This window comes from Amphibalanus amphitrite, unplaced genomic scaffold, assembly GCF_019059575.1.
Source record: "Amphibalanus amphitrite isolate SeventyFive unplaced genomic scaffold, NRLGWU_Aamphi_draft 000628F_arrow, whole genome shotgun sequence".
Lineage (NCBI taxonomy): Eukaryota > Metazoa > Arthropoda > Thecostraca > Balanomorpha > Balanidae > Amphibalanus > Amphibalanus amphitrite.
Genome location: NW_024882122.1, coordinates 197662 through 212785, shown reverse-complemented (window position 1 = coordinate 212785; position 15124 = coordinate 197662). Strand labels below are relative to the sequence as shown.

At 51.5% G+C, this 15124-nt stretch overlaps 1 protein-coding gene across 1 annotated transcript; it reads right to left on the bottom strand.

The window, feature by feature from the left end:
• Positions 1-2274: 2274 nt before the first annotated feature.
• On the bottom strand, positions 2275-14746 carry LOC122363578. Its single transcript, XM_043333033.1, has 2 exons — positions 14462-14746; positions 2275-2787 (listed from the first exon to the last, which is right to left on the bottom strand). The coding sequence occupies exons 1-2, from the start codon at positions 14582-14584 to the stop codon at positions 2386-2388; spliced, it is 525 nt and encodes a 174-aa protein (XP_043188968.1). The 5' UTR covers positions 14585-14746; the 3' UTR covers positions 2275-2385.
• Between the last annotated feature and the right edge of the window lie 378 nt (positions 14747-15124).

Below are 15124 nucleotides of genomic sequence, written 5' to 3'. Positions count from 1 at the left end.
TCGCGATGTAAATACTCACGTGCGTTACTTGATAACGGAAAGGCAAGTAGTCATTTCGCAGCCACCGTCAAATTTCGCGTCCTTCTACACCGTTCCAATGAAAAGCGCCTCAGTAGGTATGTATTTTGTATGTCTGCAATAGCTATCTCCATTATTCTCATGTCGAAATGTACACAATTTGAGGTCAAAGACCGTTGGCGATGGCCGTGTCCGTGTCCAAAGAATAATTCAGATAAGCCGGTTGCAAACTGCAACCTTGATTGGTGCGCACCGGTAATGCAATTCCCAAGTGTATACCTATTTACTTTTACTGCTGCATATATTCGGTATGTTCTTCGAGTTACGAGCTGCAGACTGTTGACGTCATCGTGGTGGTTTTACTATTTATTCTAAATTATTTGATTTGTTGTTTCGTAAATATAGAATTGCCTATACAATCGCTGTTATGCCGGCATCTGGGTACTCGTCATTAGGTGAAATCGTCAGTCGTCACGCATCGAGCAAGGGTCTGAATGACGGGACAATATTGTCACTAGAAATCATTAAATTACCCGTGACAGTGACACCCGGGATCGGTAAAATTTAATTGCATCATTTCTGAGGATGAGAATTTGGTGAACGTCATTTCAGTCATATTTCCCTTCAATATGGGTTGGGTACCTGTTAATTTCATTGGTCTTATGTCCCAGTGCATAACTCCGAGTGTTAAACTGCCTTTAAGGTTGCAAATAAACGATAACATATCAGACAATGGCACTATGAATGGTAAACGTCTAACAATGGAGGAGTTCCTCGACCAGAACGGATTATGCAGGCAGGCGGTGCCCAGTCTTCGGAACCTCGTTTGTCAGGCGAGTTATTGCGAGCAGCTTTGCCAATGGATGCACAATATTGTACGGACTCGTCACTCGTGAGTCGCGAGCATACTCGTATCATTTCAACAGTCAAGGTCGATTATACTTTTGAGCTGTTTGGCTGATAGGTGTTTCTTGTATTGTGTTCCTCGTAATACGTCGATACTATTTATCTGCTGTACAATGTACATGACAAGACTAGTGATGTCAATCACGGAAAATCGGAATACCGATACCAAACCAAATACCAACTAAAACCACGGGAAAATGCCGAAACCAAACCAACTTAGGAAAATAAGGGAAATACCAACTTTTTACCGATTTCTTAGCCTCTTATACATTAGTGAGGGTTTATGATACCAACAAAATACCAAACACATTACGATTGAAATACCAAATTGACCAAGTAAGTTGGTATCGGTTTGGTATCGGTACCTATACCAAAAAGTTGGTATCCGATTGACATCTCTAGACAAGACTATTGAAGCAAATAAGTGGCAATTGTGCTATTCCACAACCAAGCTGCATACGGTGTATAATGTATATAGGTGGAGTTAATTACTGCATTGAAATGAAACCTTAAAAGTACACACTAATCACTATCAATAACCGTATCAGTCTATTTTCCAAATAGGAAATGAACAATGAACAGTGAGAACGTATATGGTACGTTTATATATGCACAAGCCCGCAGCATGTCAAACACATCGCATGCAAGCTTGCACGCAATGAGTTCTCACTAAACTATACTTACGTTTATCGCACGTAGCCTACAATCCGTTACGGACTATTCTATCACCTTAACAGTTTTAGTGACAGAGTGGGTCAATGGCACAGAGCTAGTGACTCAGTACCTATAATGTCTACAATACAACATGAACTTGTGTATGTCCGGCAACGACCGCACCTATACGGGTCAAAGTCACAGGTCGTAGAGTCAAATGGTGCCCAGAGTCGGATGCCCTGCACAGTTCACTCCCGACTGCTTAGTGGACACATCACAGTCCCATAACGGAAAATACTCCATGTCTACCGACTATGTCCTAAATGATGCTTAGGAATGAAAAAGTGGTTAATCAGCGAGACAATGAACCAATACTACATAGCCATCCCCATGTAATTGTTTAATCAGTTGTGATTAGCCGCTTCTGGTTCAGATAAAACTCAAACGTCGCACATTGTTATCATACATATATCATGTAGGCCTAAAAGCAGGTACACTCGGGGGCAGATTGATGTTCCACCACTACCTACCCATCGGGCTCCCATGACTCAGCACTGGCTGCTGCCAGTGGCAGCACTGGCAGGCAGTGCTGAGCAGTGCTGAGGGCAGGCAACACTGGCAGCAGCCAGTGCTAAGCCATGGGAGCCCGATGGGCAGGGAGTGGTGGAACATCAATCTGCCCCCGAGTGCACTACCTAATTTCGCAATACCTTCAACATTTAACAAGGCTCTATGCATGGCTCTATGCACACAATACGCATTACACTGTCACTCAAATGGCACACGCTCCTCCACTGCACCCTCCACTCAGAAATCACTACCGTCCACGATATTGGCGGCCCTCTGTTCGTGCGCAGCCGATGCCAGACCGTATACCGCCACCGTCATACAGGCGACTAGTGCCACCTCGGCCACGTAGTGCTCGAACACCACCGTCTCCGGGCGCGTGTGCAGCGCGTACGTGGCGCTCACCAGCAGGTAGATGGCAGCGGCCGCCTTCAGAGCGTCCCACACGGTCACTGTGATGGCCCCGGCCGGCCACGAGCCGCGCAGACTGCCCAGCAACAGAAGGTGCAGGGCGATGTCCAGCGTGCCGGCCGCGACCGCAGCGACACCTATGTAAAGCTCGGTGGAGCAGGTGGCGCTGCAGTCGCCGTAGTGCAGGTAGACCAGGCGGATGCCGCAGGCCAGCACGGCGGCGCCACACACCTGTCGGGGAGATGAGCGATAAGCTGTGCTTTTGAGTCAAGTCAGCATCAAAATATGGGAGCCTTTATTATGTGCGAGCAGAAATAGTGAGGAGACTGGAGAAGCCTTCCTAAGAACATACATAGGTAAACAAATTCGAGCTTGAGTGACATGACCTGAGACCCGAGCCAGTCAGATATCGAACCAGACAGAGGGGGCTATTTTTACAGGCGGATGATTGATGCTTTTATCAGAGCACCTGCGAGGAAGCTTGATGAATCAGAATGGGTCTAACTGACAGGTACACATCTGCCACACGTCCCAAAACAGCTCCTAAAAATGAAAATTCGGCTAAATTAAAGGGACCCTCCCACCTTAACATTAGATTTGAGTTGAGATAGCCAAAATGGGGTCCCTGGCTCACAATTACCGGTTTCGGCACTCACAACATCGAGAAATGCCTTAAATCGGAAATATTGAATTTCAAAATTGCAGCATTTTGATTCAGAGGGGCTAATGTTTAGGAATACCCCTCTAAATGTGTGACGTCAGCGCAGATATCTAACGATTTTCAAATGTTTGACTAAAACGTTTTGTAGCACGCGGTGGTATATGCTATTTGCGCGCAACATCTGCCGCAAACGCCGCACTTCTAAAATAAAGTCGCTAGAAACAGCGGAGATCCCAAAAAGTAAACAAAAGTAAAAGTCTAATATCTTGAAAACCGGTGAATATTTTTCGGTGAAATTTGGTAGATATTCGTTTTAGCTCTTTCTGAACCGAGCGACATCACTTTCATGCCAATTCATAAACTTTTTTGAAGGTGGGAGGCCGGAGGGTCCCTTTAATTGATCACAAATGCAATAAAAACGCAGACGGCAAGAGTGCAAACAGAATTATAAAGCGAAGATCGAAAAAGAGCGTTTCGACCATACCTATATCAATATGTGTGTGTGTATAGTGCGTGTGGTTATACTGCAGCCTCTTACGTTATCTCATGGCATGATGGCATGGCACGAAAATGGCAGTTAAGTGTCGGCAATTACCGGCATTTCCCTGTATGTACAGCTGAAACCGTTTACGATACCCGATATACGTTTGATTTCCTACAGGAAGTAGGTATGTAGAACGGAAAATGAGGACAAGACGTGTGATATACGTTTGATAGAGCCGGGCACCTATAGTCAAAGCTACAGCTGCACCAGTCTGTGCAGTACGGTGCTGATTCTTTTCCATTGCTATAACCATCTATAACTACAGATGTGGGTCAGCTCAAAACAGACAAACAGTTAGAAAAGACCCGTGCAGCTTCGCTGGTTGCAAATCGCCAACATTTGCACACACACATATAGCCTTTAGATAACCACTTAATGATTCATTTGGACATCTGCATAGGCTGTTACTGATTTAGGCGCCTCTTTCGGGAATGATTGGTGATGCGGACGAATAGAGGTCGCCTCGATCGGCGCTGACCGTCTGATTCAGTCGGTGCTGCCGAGAGACGGCGTCTGCGGGTTTTTATTGGTCGCCTCCGGCGGTCAGCTGACCGACGGCCGGGGGCGAGCGGCTGCCCGAAAGTTCGGGAATTGTGTCTGATGTGTGGTTGTTGCGGGTTGATGGCGGCGGTGTGCCGTGGTTACTGGTTTTGCTGGCGGCGGTGTGCCGTGGTTATGGTTTGATGGCGGCGGTGTGCCGTGATTTTGCTGGTTTTGAGGGTTCTGGCCGGTGGACATTGGAGTTGTGATGTTTCAGTTTTGTCCATTACGATATAAACGGCCTGCAAGAATCCGAGCTGAGTTTTTGGTGCTGAGTTCCGTGACATTTTGGTGCCTCAAACGCGGGACGGAGCCTTTGGATGTGCAGTAAGTGCAAGCCGGTGACAGCCAGTTGAGATGGGGTGCTGTGAGCTTGCTTTGTTTTGCACCAGGCTGATGGTGATTGACTTTGGTGAAGTGAGTACTGGACCTTACTCTGATGAGTTTTGAGCTCTCAGTTATTTGGATCTGTGCCAAGAAGAGTTTCAAGATCTGTTGATTTTTCTTTTGCTGTTACTGTGGACCATTTGCTCTAATTCTTGCTGTTTTCACGCCTAAGCCATGGCGTTGGTCCCAGACTTGTCCATGATGTTTAAGAAACGAGTGGCTGCCAAGGGGTGGCTTTCAAGAACCATGAACAAGGCTCAAGAACTCCTGGATGCGGATCAGTGTGATCAGGAGGCCCTGAGAGTGATCCAGAAGGAGCTGGAGACACGGCTGAACAACCTGGATGGACTACAGAGTGACTTGGAGCTGATGATCGAGTCGGAGAGTGAGATGCTGGATGACATCGAGAAGGCTGGAGTTTTTCGTGATTCTGTACTCTGCGTGCTCTCCAAAGTGGTGAAAGCTGTGAGTGGTTCAGGGACTGACTCTGCATCGGGCGGCATCTCTGTGAGTAGCCACACTGTAAAGCTGCCTAAACTGGACTTGCCCAAGTTTGGGGGTGATGTACTTGAGTGGCAAGCCTTTTGGGAGATGTTCAGAGCGTCCGTACATGACAGTGACTTGCCTGATATAACGAAGTTCTCGTATCTGAGATCACTGCTAGTGGGAGAGGCTAGCACATGTATTGCTGGGTTGCCACTGAGTGCCCCTAACTATGCATCCGCATGTAAGATCCTTACTGATCGTTTCGGTAGGACGGAACGTATCATCTTCAACCATATCCAGCAACTCCTTTCTATTCCTGCTCCTCCCGTTCCTGATGTCCATGCCCTTCGTACCCTACAGGACAACCTTTTGTCGCATGTGAGAGCTTTGGAAGCGATGGGAGTGCAGGGTGAAGCGTATGGCGTGATGATGGTGCCTGTGCTCTTACAACGACTGCCGACTGCCATCAGGATGGAGTGGGCGAGGGATGGTGTGGGTCATGAGGCGGACCTGAACTGGTTGCTGGAGTTTTTGGACTCTGAGATCGGCCGTCGTGAGCGCTCCGGTGCGTACTCTGCTGCATCAGCTCCGGAGTCCCGGCGCAGCCCCGCTGGGACCCGCCAGCAGAGGAGCAGGGTGCAGCGCGCCCCTGCAGCAGCAGCAGCACTCTCTACTTCAACGGCGGTCTGTGGCTTTTGTGCCCAGGCCCACAGGTCAGACCAGTGCCCGTCTCTTGTTCCTCTAAATGTGCCTCAGCGGCTTGACAGAGTGCGTCAAGCAGGCCTGTGCTTCCGCTGCCTTCAGCGCGGACACAGGGCCAACAGATGTAGGATGAACTGCTCAGAGTGTGGTGGCAGGCACCATGCGGTGTGCTGCTCCAGACTGGTACGTGTATCGAACAGTGTCCCACCTCAGCGGGCTGAGCAGCAGGCCAGCCCAGCTATGACTGCAGTTAGTGCTAGTGTGCCGACAGATGCAGTGTTACCTTGCGGTAGTGACGGCGCAGTCACTGCACTGCCACTTGTGAGAGCCCTAGTGAAAGACAAGCGTGGTCAGGAGCTCTCAGTAAATGTATTGTTTGACTCTGCCTCGGATAGGAGCTATGTTTCAGCTGATGTGGTGAAGCAGGTGAGCCCAAAGTGGGTCAGATCAGAAAGTGTGGCCTATGCTGCGTTTGGAGGGAGGAGCTCTGGTGTTGTTGATCGTGATGTGTTCGAGCTGTCGTTGTCGAGTGCTAATGCTGATGTACCTTCCTCAGTGACGATGCAGGCCATCGAGGTTCCTGTGATCTGTGCGCCCCTGTCCCGGCCCAGCCTGCCTGCCTCTGTGATGGCGGAGCTGTCTCACCTCCCGATGGCTGGCCGCCCTCCTCCCGATGAGCCGCTGCACGTGCACATCCTCGTCGGTATGGACTACTTCTGGAGTATGGTAAGGCCAGCGGTGCACTGCACCCAGGGGGGCCCTGTAGCTCAGGAGACAGTGCTCGGCTGGATGGTGTCCGGCCTGGTGGGTGACTGTGAGGGACAGAGGGGCCCACAGCTGGGGTGTCAACTGCTCTGTCTGGGAGACCTGCATGAGAGCCGTCTCCGCCAGTTCTGGGATCTAGAAGGGATAGGGATCCATGATTCGAGTGATGCTGATTCTTCGGCTGAGGTTCAGGCTAAGTTTCGCGATTCCATTCGAATGGACGATGGGCGGTATGAGGTAGCTCTGCCGTGGAAGAGAGACCCAGGTGAGCTAGTCGACAATAGGCAGGCTGCTGAGGTACGACTGGCTGGTCTCTCGAGGAAGCTTGGAAAGGACTCCAAGCTGGGTGAGGAGTATGATCAGGCTCTGAAGGAGATGGAGGCGAATGGGGTGATCGCAGAGGTGCCACGAGAGGAGCTCGTGTCAGAGAATCCCACTTTCTACCTACCGCACAGGCCGGTAGTGAAGGAAAGTAGCACCTCCACGCGCGTGCGTCCGGTGTTTGACGCGTCGGCGACTGACAGGCACGGTCTTTCGCTCAATGATTGTCTCGAGGTTGGTCCGAATCTGATCCCCAACTTGTGTGAGGTGTTGTTGAGGTTCCGCCGGTGGAGATTCGCGGTCACCGGCGATATCCGGAAAGCTTTCCTGCAGATCCGGGTGAGGAGATCAGATCAGGACGTTCTCCGCTTTCTGTGGGAGTTGGACGGTCGTATTCGGACCATGCGGTTTCAGCGAGTCATTTTCGGAGCGGCGTGCTCGCCGTTCTTGCTGATCGCGACCATCCAGTACCATCTGGATAAGTATCCACCCTCTCGCGCTGTCCGTGAGCTCCAGACTTCTCTGTACATGGACGACTTTGTGTCTGGGTGTGATACCGAGCAGGGTGCTCGTGAGCTGCTCACCGAGGCCCAGTCTATCCTCAGTGACGCTGGGATGGAGCTCACGAAGTGCACTTCCAACAGTGAGCTCGTACTCGATCGAACTCACGCGCTGGCCGGCAGTCCTGAGGACGAGAGCGTGAAGGTTCTCGGACTGAGATGGCTACCTGATCGGGACGTGTTCGTGTTTGAGGGTGTCAGCCTGCCTGACAATGTGGTGCCCACCAAGCGAGTCTTGTTGAGTCTGATCGCGAGGTTGTTTGATCCGATGCAGTGGCTGGCTCCTCACACAATGGTGGCAAAATGTCTGTTTCAGGAGCTGTGGCGGATCGGTCTGGGCTGGGACGAGATCCTGCCTCATGAGCTCTGTGACGTGTTTTCTGACTGGGTGAGAGGACTGGAGGTCCTGAAGCAGATTGAGATTCCTCGGAGCAACTTCAGCTCAGGTTGGAACGGTGGGGAGGGTGTGAGCCTTCACGCCTTTGGCGACGCCTCGCCCAAGGGGTACGGGGCGGTGGTCTATGTGTGTGCCCCTCGTGAGGATGGCTCTCGTGACGTGTGTCTGGTCATGGCGAAGGCACGTGTGGCGCCGATCGCCGCTCACACTCTGCCTCGTTTGGAGCTGTTGGGCAGCCTGCTGGCGGCCAGGCTGGTGGTGTTCGTCCGGCGGGCACTGCAGCTGCCGGAGACCACGCCCTCGCTCTGCTGGACTGACAGCAGAATTGTCCTCGGCTGGGTACAGGCGGACCCAGCGAGATGGAAACAGTTCGTGTCGAACAGGGTGAGAGAGATTCAGTCTCTCACGAGCCCTTCTGACTGGGGACACTGCAGCGGTGAGCTCAACCCTGCAGACCTTCTCACGCGCGGTGTGTCCGCCGAGTCCCTCCTGGAGTCGGATGTTTGGCTGAGGGGCCCTGTTTGGCTCAGGTCGGGTGACTCAGACGGCTCTGTGACTCAGCAGAGTGCGGATGAGACTGAGGAGGAGTCGGCAGCTCTGACGTCACCGACGGCAGCTCTGACGTCACCGAGTGTGACGAAGCATGAGCCTGTGTTCCCAGTGGAGAGGTGGGGGTCTACAGGGTGTCCCATAAGTTCGTTCTCACATTATGTTTGCATGTGAAACAGAGTACATTGCGTTTTGGTATATTTATGACCCCTCAATGTGCTCCCCATTTAATAGGCAAACACACGAATACATGCTGCGGCATGCCGACCGGCATGTTTGGCTGCATAGCAGGCTTAAAGTTAACCCAGACTGACTTGACATGCGCCGTGAGCTCCTCGAGGCTGGAACAGCGCTACGCTTCGACGAGCCTCAACTTCAGCATAACCAACAAATTTTTATGAAATTTTGATCCGATGAGGTGCCTGGCATGTGATCTTGCTACAAACGCCTGTCACAGTCTCCTTGCACCGCTTTTAAGCTTTGCTTGACCTGTGCACTGATGCACTGTCTTGCCTGAAGATGGGCCTACGACCTCCCGGATGCCATTTTCTCCTCTATAAATGTGTTCATACTCGCGGTTCGAGTTCAGCTTGAGGGCTGAAATTCCTCCTAGATGTTCTTGGAAAAGCATTCTGCTTCCCAAAACTGTTTCTGGGTTGCCACTTGTAACTTGATCAACTCCAGAACGCCTATAACCCCACAACACAGTGACCCTGGCCTTTTGCATAGGAACATAACGGGACGAAATGAAGGCCTCCTCCTTCGCCCTTATGGGGTTGTTTTCGGGTTTGGACGGGTGTTTCATCTCGAACGTGGACTAGTTAGTCCAGATGACCTGGTTGATGTCATCAGCCCTCTAGTTTTGTTTAGCCTCAGGCATAACGAAACTCATGTTTGGCCATTTTAAGACGTTTTTGACTGTTTTGTGCCCTCCGGTAAGCAAAGCTTAATTCACCTTGAGTTATGTACCCCGAAAGAACACTCTTAGACAGCTGGTAATCCATCCTGAAAAGTCTGTTTACCAACTTTCTAACCCTTTGACCTTTTTGATGGCCACTTTGACGCCACACAGTTTTGGCCACTTGGCTCATTCCTGAGGGCTGGCTAGAAAGAGGATAAACTTGCAGTGATTGACTCCCAACAAATCATCGGCGTCACTTGCTGACTGTGCGTCCAGTTAGCGATGGATATTGGCTACAGACTGGTAGGCCTCAATCACCCTCAATCGTCGCGAATGGTCACGTGCTGACTAAATGCTGAGACGTACCCGTATCGGAGACCTCTATGTTGCGGCGTTAGCCGTCTCTGTAGGAAGCGGGCTCTCTAGCAAAAACTATTTTGTCTACAGAAATTAGCTACTGTGGAGCATATTTCTACCAGCCATGGCAACCATGTAAGCTCAGTTACGAACCAATTTCAGCGTGCCTTTAAGCAAGAAAGCCTAAAAACGTAAAATTTAGGTGAGAACGAACTTATGGGACACCCTGTATGTGTAAGGCTGTGCGCATCGCTGGTTGGGTGCGCCGGTTTGTGCACAACGCTCGGAACCCCTCTGAGAGGAGAGATGGTGAGCTCACAACTGGTGAGTTGGACGAGGCACGGCGCGCTCTGATCAGAGACGTACAGGGTGACGTCTTTTCTGACGAGATCAGGCTGCTGCATGCCGGGAAGGCCCTTCCGCGGGGCTCGAGCCTCACTAAGCTGACTCCCTTCATCGACAGTGACGGTTTGGTCCGTATGACTGGCAGGTTACAGCTCTCAGATCTGTCGTATGCTGAGAAGCACCCTGTGATCTTGCCGAAGTGTCGTCTTTCAGAACTGTTAGTCAGAGAGCAGCACCTGCTGATGAGACATGCCGGTGTTTCGACGATGATCACCGCTCTGCGCGAGCGGTTCTGGATCGTGGGGCTGAGGTGTTTGGCGAAGCGGGTGAAGCGCCAGTGTGTCGTCTGTCGGAGACATGACGCACGTGCGTGTAACGAGCCGGCGGCGCCGCTCCCCGCTGCTCGTGTCAGCGAGTCTCCTTGTTTTTCGACCGTCGGTGTGGATATGGCCGGACCTCTGTTCTGTGTTGATTTTCCGAACAAGAAGTTCTATGTGGCTCTGTTCACGTGTGCGCAGGTGCGTGCGGTGCATCTCGAGCTGACGGAGTCTCTGTCGCAGGCAGACATTTTGTTAGCATTCCGACGGTTCGCTGCCAGACGTGGCTTTCCGTCTCGTGTTATTTCTGATAATGCGAGATATTTCAAGGCCGCAGACGTGTCCCTGCGGAGGTATTTCGGAGACAAAGCTCCGGAGTGGAGTTTCACGACGCCGGTGGCGCCGTGGCACGGCGGATTCTACGAGCGGCTCATTCGCTCTGTCAAGGTGGGTCTCAGGAAGTCCCTGGGGACCCGCTGTGTGACTCGGACTGAGTTGGAGACCATGCTGTCTGAGATAGAGGCATGCGTCAACTCACGGCCGCTCACGGCCGTCACAGACGACCCGGAGGGCCCAGACGCGCTCACCCCGAGTCATTTCTTAATCGGCCGAGGCGCGGGCTTTCAGAGCCGGGTTGAGAGTGCCCGGTCGGTTGACGGCAGTGCGCTCCAGGAGAGAGCGCGGATCAGAGAACGGCGTCTGAACCGATTTTGGCAGGTTTGGCGGAAGGAATATTTGCGTAGTCTTCCACCCACTGTGCGCCAGTTCCGTTCTCACGGTAAGTTGACAGAGGGATCAGTGGTGCTACTGGAGGAGGACCATGTTCCCCGGCAGAAGTGGGTCATGGGCAGGGTCACGAGACTGCTCCCTGGGCGAGATGGGAAGACTAGGTCAGTGGAGGTAAGGACAGAGAAAGGACTGAGGACGCGCGCTGTGCAGCGGCTGTACGACCTGGAGGTCGTTCCCTCTCTATCCTCCCAGGATCCTACGCGAGCTCCGGAGTGATTCGGATCTTTGTGTTCCTGAGAGCCGGATCCAGTGTGCCCTTTATGGTCTGGTACGTCACTGAGTCGAAAGGGGACGTTGTGCTGACGCACGTCGTGCTGTGCAATTTGTCTCACAACGATTGATCGAGCTGATTTGTTTGCGTTTGTAATCGTATTGCTTATAGTGCTCAGTGTTGTGTGGTGTGGCGCTGACTGGGAAATGTGCTCCATTGTCGCTGTGCCTCACTCATGTTAGATTTATCGCTGATTGTCCTAGTGATGGCTGATCAAACCTGTTTGCTAGTGTAACGAAGCTGTTTTGTGTTGACCTGAGGGTCAAGGTGGGGAGAATGTTACTGATTTAGGCGCCTCTTTCGGGAATGATTGGTGATGCGGACGAATAGAGGTCGCCTCGATCGGCGCTGACCGTCTGATTCAGTCGGTGCTGCCGAGAGACGGCGGCTGCGGGTTTTTATTGGTCGCCTCCGGCGGTCAGCTGACCGACGGCCGGGGGCGAGCGGCTGCCCGAAAGTTCGGGAATTGTGTCTGATGTGTGGTTGTTGCGGGTTGATGGCGGCGGTGTGCCGTGGTTACTGGTTTTGCTGGCGGCGGTGTGCCGTGGTTATGGTTTGATGGCGGCGGTGTGCCGTGATTTTGCTGGTTTTGAGGGTTCTGGCCGGTGGACATTGGAGTTGTGATGTTTCAGTTTTGTCCATTACGATATAAACGGCCTGCAAGAATCCGAGCTGAGTTTTTGGTGCTGAGTTCCGTGACATAGGCCAAGGAATTGTCATGCCACTCAAAGTATCAGTTGAGCTCTTATCTACTCGTACCTGAGTCATCAAATATTCCCTCTCTGTTCTCCACTCTCGACAGGAGGCAAGCAGCGCTCCCTCCCATATTGACACATTAAACATAACTACTGCGCCGCGGCAGAGCACCATCCGAGCTGGTCGAGCTAGTCGAACTGGTGGTCCAACAGATCCCAAAGCGGGCGGTGGGCTCTGCCTATGTAAATGCGCTGTACCGAAGCTGAAGCTTAGCTGCAGAGTTTTTCACTCCTCCTCTCTCCCCCCCCCCACATCACCCGCCACTCTTCGATGGCCAAACAATCAACAACCCGATCGATAAATGGTGATTCAGTCTGCAGTGCATGACCAAATCGGGCTGTGCTGCACTGCAGGCATGAATAAACCGACAGGCGATTGAGGAGCACCGGCTCGGCACGGGGTCACCGGCATCGTGGCTGGGGAGGACGGTGAAAACAGGGCGCCTGGGGCCATTTGATCAAGGTTCGTGAAATTCACACGTGATGCTTAGCATGTAGAAGATTTAGAAGGGCTACGGAGGGGGAGAAGTTCCAAATGTCACGTGACTAATATGCCCTCCGACGCCCTGTTTTCACCGGCGTCCGTGGCTGGCACACGACACTGACCCGTCGCGGCACAATCACAGACACAAGATGGGCTTCATGACCTCTACGGGTAATAAGTAAGCGGGACGTGTATAAGACATGTGTTATAAATTTGGCTCGGGTACTGATATGCTCAAAATTTCATCATGTCTCCTCCGTGGTAGGCAGTGTGTAGGTGTGCATTCATTGAGTGAGTGAGTGAGTGAGTGAGTGAGTGAGTGAGTGAGCGAGTGAGTGAGTGAGTGAGTCACTGAGTGAGTGAATGAATGAGTGAATGAATGAATGAATGAATGAATGAATGAATGAATGAATTGAATGAATGAATGAATTGAATGAATGAATGAATTGAATGAATAAATGAATGAATGAATGAATGAGTGAATGAATGAATGAGTGCGTGAGGGAGTGAGTGCTTATCCGTATGGTTTCAACTCAACTGTTGTTTATCCGGAAACCGACCTTTTTACACCAATGTTGACGAGTTTTGACCAGGAAAATAAAGACACTGCACTCACACTTAGGGGAAGGTGGGGTAAGACGGACCAGCTAAGGTTTGAGGCCGCATATCTTGCTACACTGCCCTCGTAATTCATATTATTTATAGTCTTCGGAATGCTCAATCCTTCCTCTGTTGATATGTGTAAAGACTAAATTTCAAATTAAAGACATCTAGGTGGTGGATGCTCTTAAAGAGGGACATGTCAAAAACTCAAACAAGAAAAAACGTGGGGTAAGATGGACCACCCAGCAGTGCCTGCTATCCGTTCATGTGTGTTACACTTCTGCTCTGTACTCTTGTAAGAAAAAGTAACCAGAATGGTAAAATAACAAAATGAGCCTTTATTCTTTACTCATGTGTGATGGAAGTGCAGCTAAAAGCTGGGAACATGTGTGTTGATTGTCGTTTGGCATGAATGCATGCTAACTGAGCACTTGCATGCATGGCTCACATGCAACAAAGACTCCTTCCTGAAAAATTAGCTTACTTAAACTTGTGTCAATGTTTTGGAAAAGAGCTTTCCGTATGCAGGGTACAATGGACCACCACAGGGTAAGATGGACCACAGTGGTCCGTCTTGCCCCAAATCTAAATTCTGTCATATTATCATGACGTATATGTCAAATAGCCCAACATTGCAAAACCTTGCCTTTCCTAAAGTGTGACTATAACTAAGTTTATAACTTTGTTCTTCACAGTTAAGTGCAAAATAGAAACTAATCATGCAAGAAAGGCTCCGTAATTGAATCACCCGTAGACGTCTTATATTAGATCGGTTTGACGAAAAACAACATTTTTCTCAATAACTCAAAAGCTATGCATCCTAGCAGCATGAGATCAAGGTGGCCATTGTTACGAAGGAAAACAAACATAGTGAGTGCATAAAGCAGTAGATACCAGCAGCGGTTCAGCCGGGAGGGCTGGTGGTCCGTCTTGCCCCGCTGGGCCGTCTTACCCCACATTCCCCTACCTATATGGCACACTGCACACAGAGCCATGTCCGAGCTCCCAAACGATAATGCTGTCTACACATGATGCACCGCAATAAAGCATACAAGTCCCGCATTCTACATCATCTCCCAAGTGAGCAGTGAGCACCCCTCGGCCTAATTCCATCATTCCACTGCGAGCTGGCGCCCAGGTGCGCAGCCCCCCCCCCCCCTAGTTCACTCACCAGTAGCAGCGCCGCGATACACTGGCCGGCCCGTTTCCACGTGTAGGGCACCTGGAAGCACTCCACCGTCCGGAAGCCCGTATAGCCCGTGGAGCTCATGGTGGTGGTCCTGTGCTCCCGCATGACGCCCCTCTGTCCGACCTCGGCGCACTGACCAGCTCGGGAGCAGCGCAGGGTCCGCAGCCGTCCGCCCGCGCAGAGGCGAGCCCTCCGCCGCTGCACGGCGGGCCCGCGCCATAATCAGCTACGAACATAATTCTACGCAGCAAACGGTGTTGGGCCGACGGTAATTATGGCGATGAAGACAGTCGCTGCATGAGATTATATGTGAGATACTATCTCACCGTGCAATTGGTGCATGGCCGTACCTGAACAGACGTTCCTTTCGTGTATAGCACAGCCCCCACACTGCAGTGTGCTGCACGACAGCAGTGTCCCGGCTCCCCAAACGGCGGCGTTTCTGCGGACGGACGGAGGAGGGCCCGGCTGCGGCTCGGTGACGGTCCCAGTGACGTCATCAGAAGTCAGGTGGGTGTGTTTGAGAGACGTGACCGTGTTTGACTGTTGGTCAGGTGTAACGAACCATCTTGGGCAGGGCAACACTCACGGCGCCCCGCCCACATGGTAGGTAGGTACTGGTAGTTACACAGAGGAGAGGCCCCG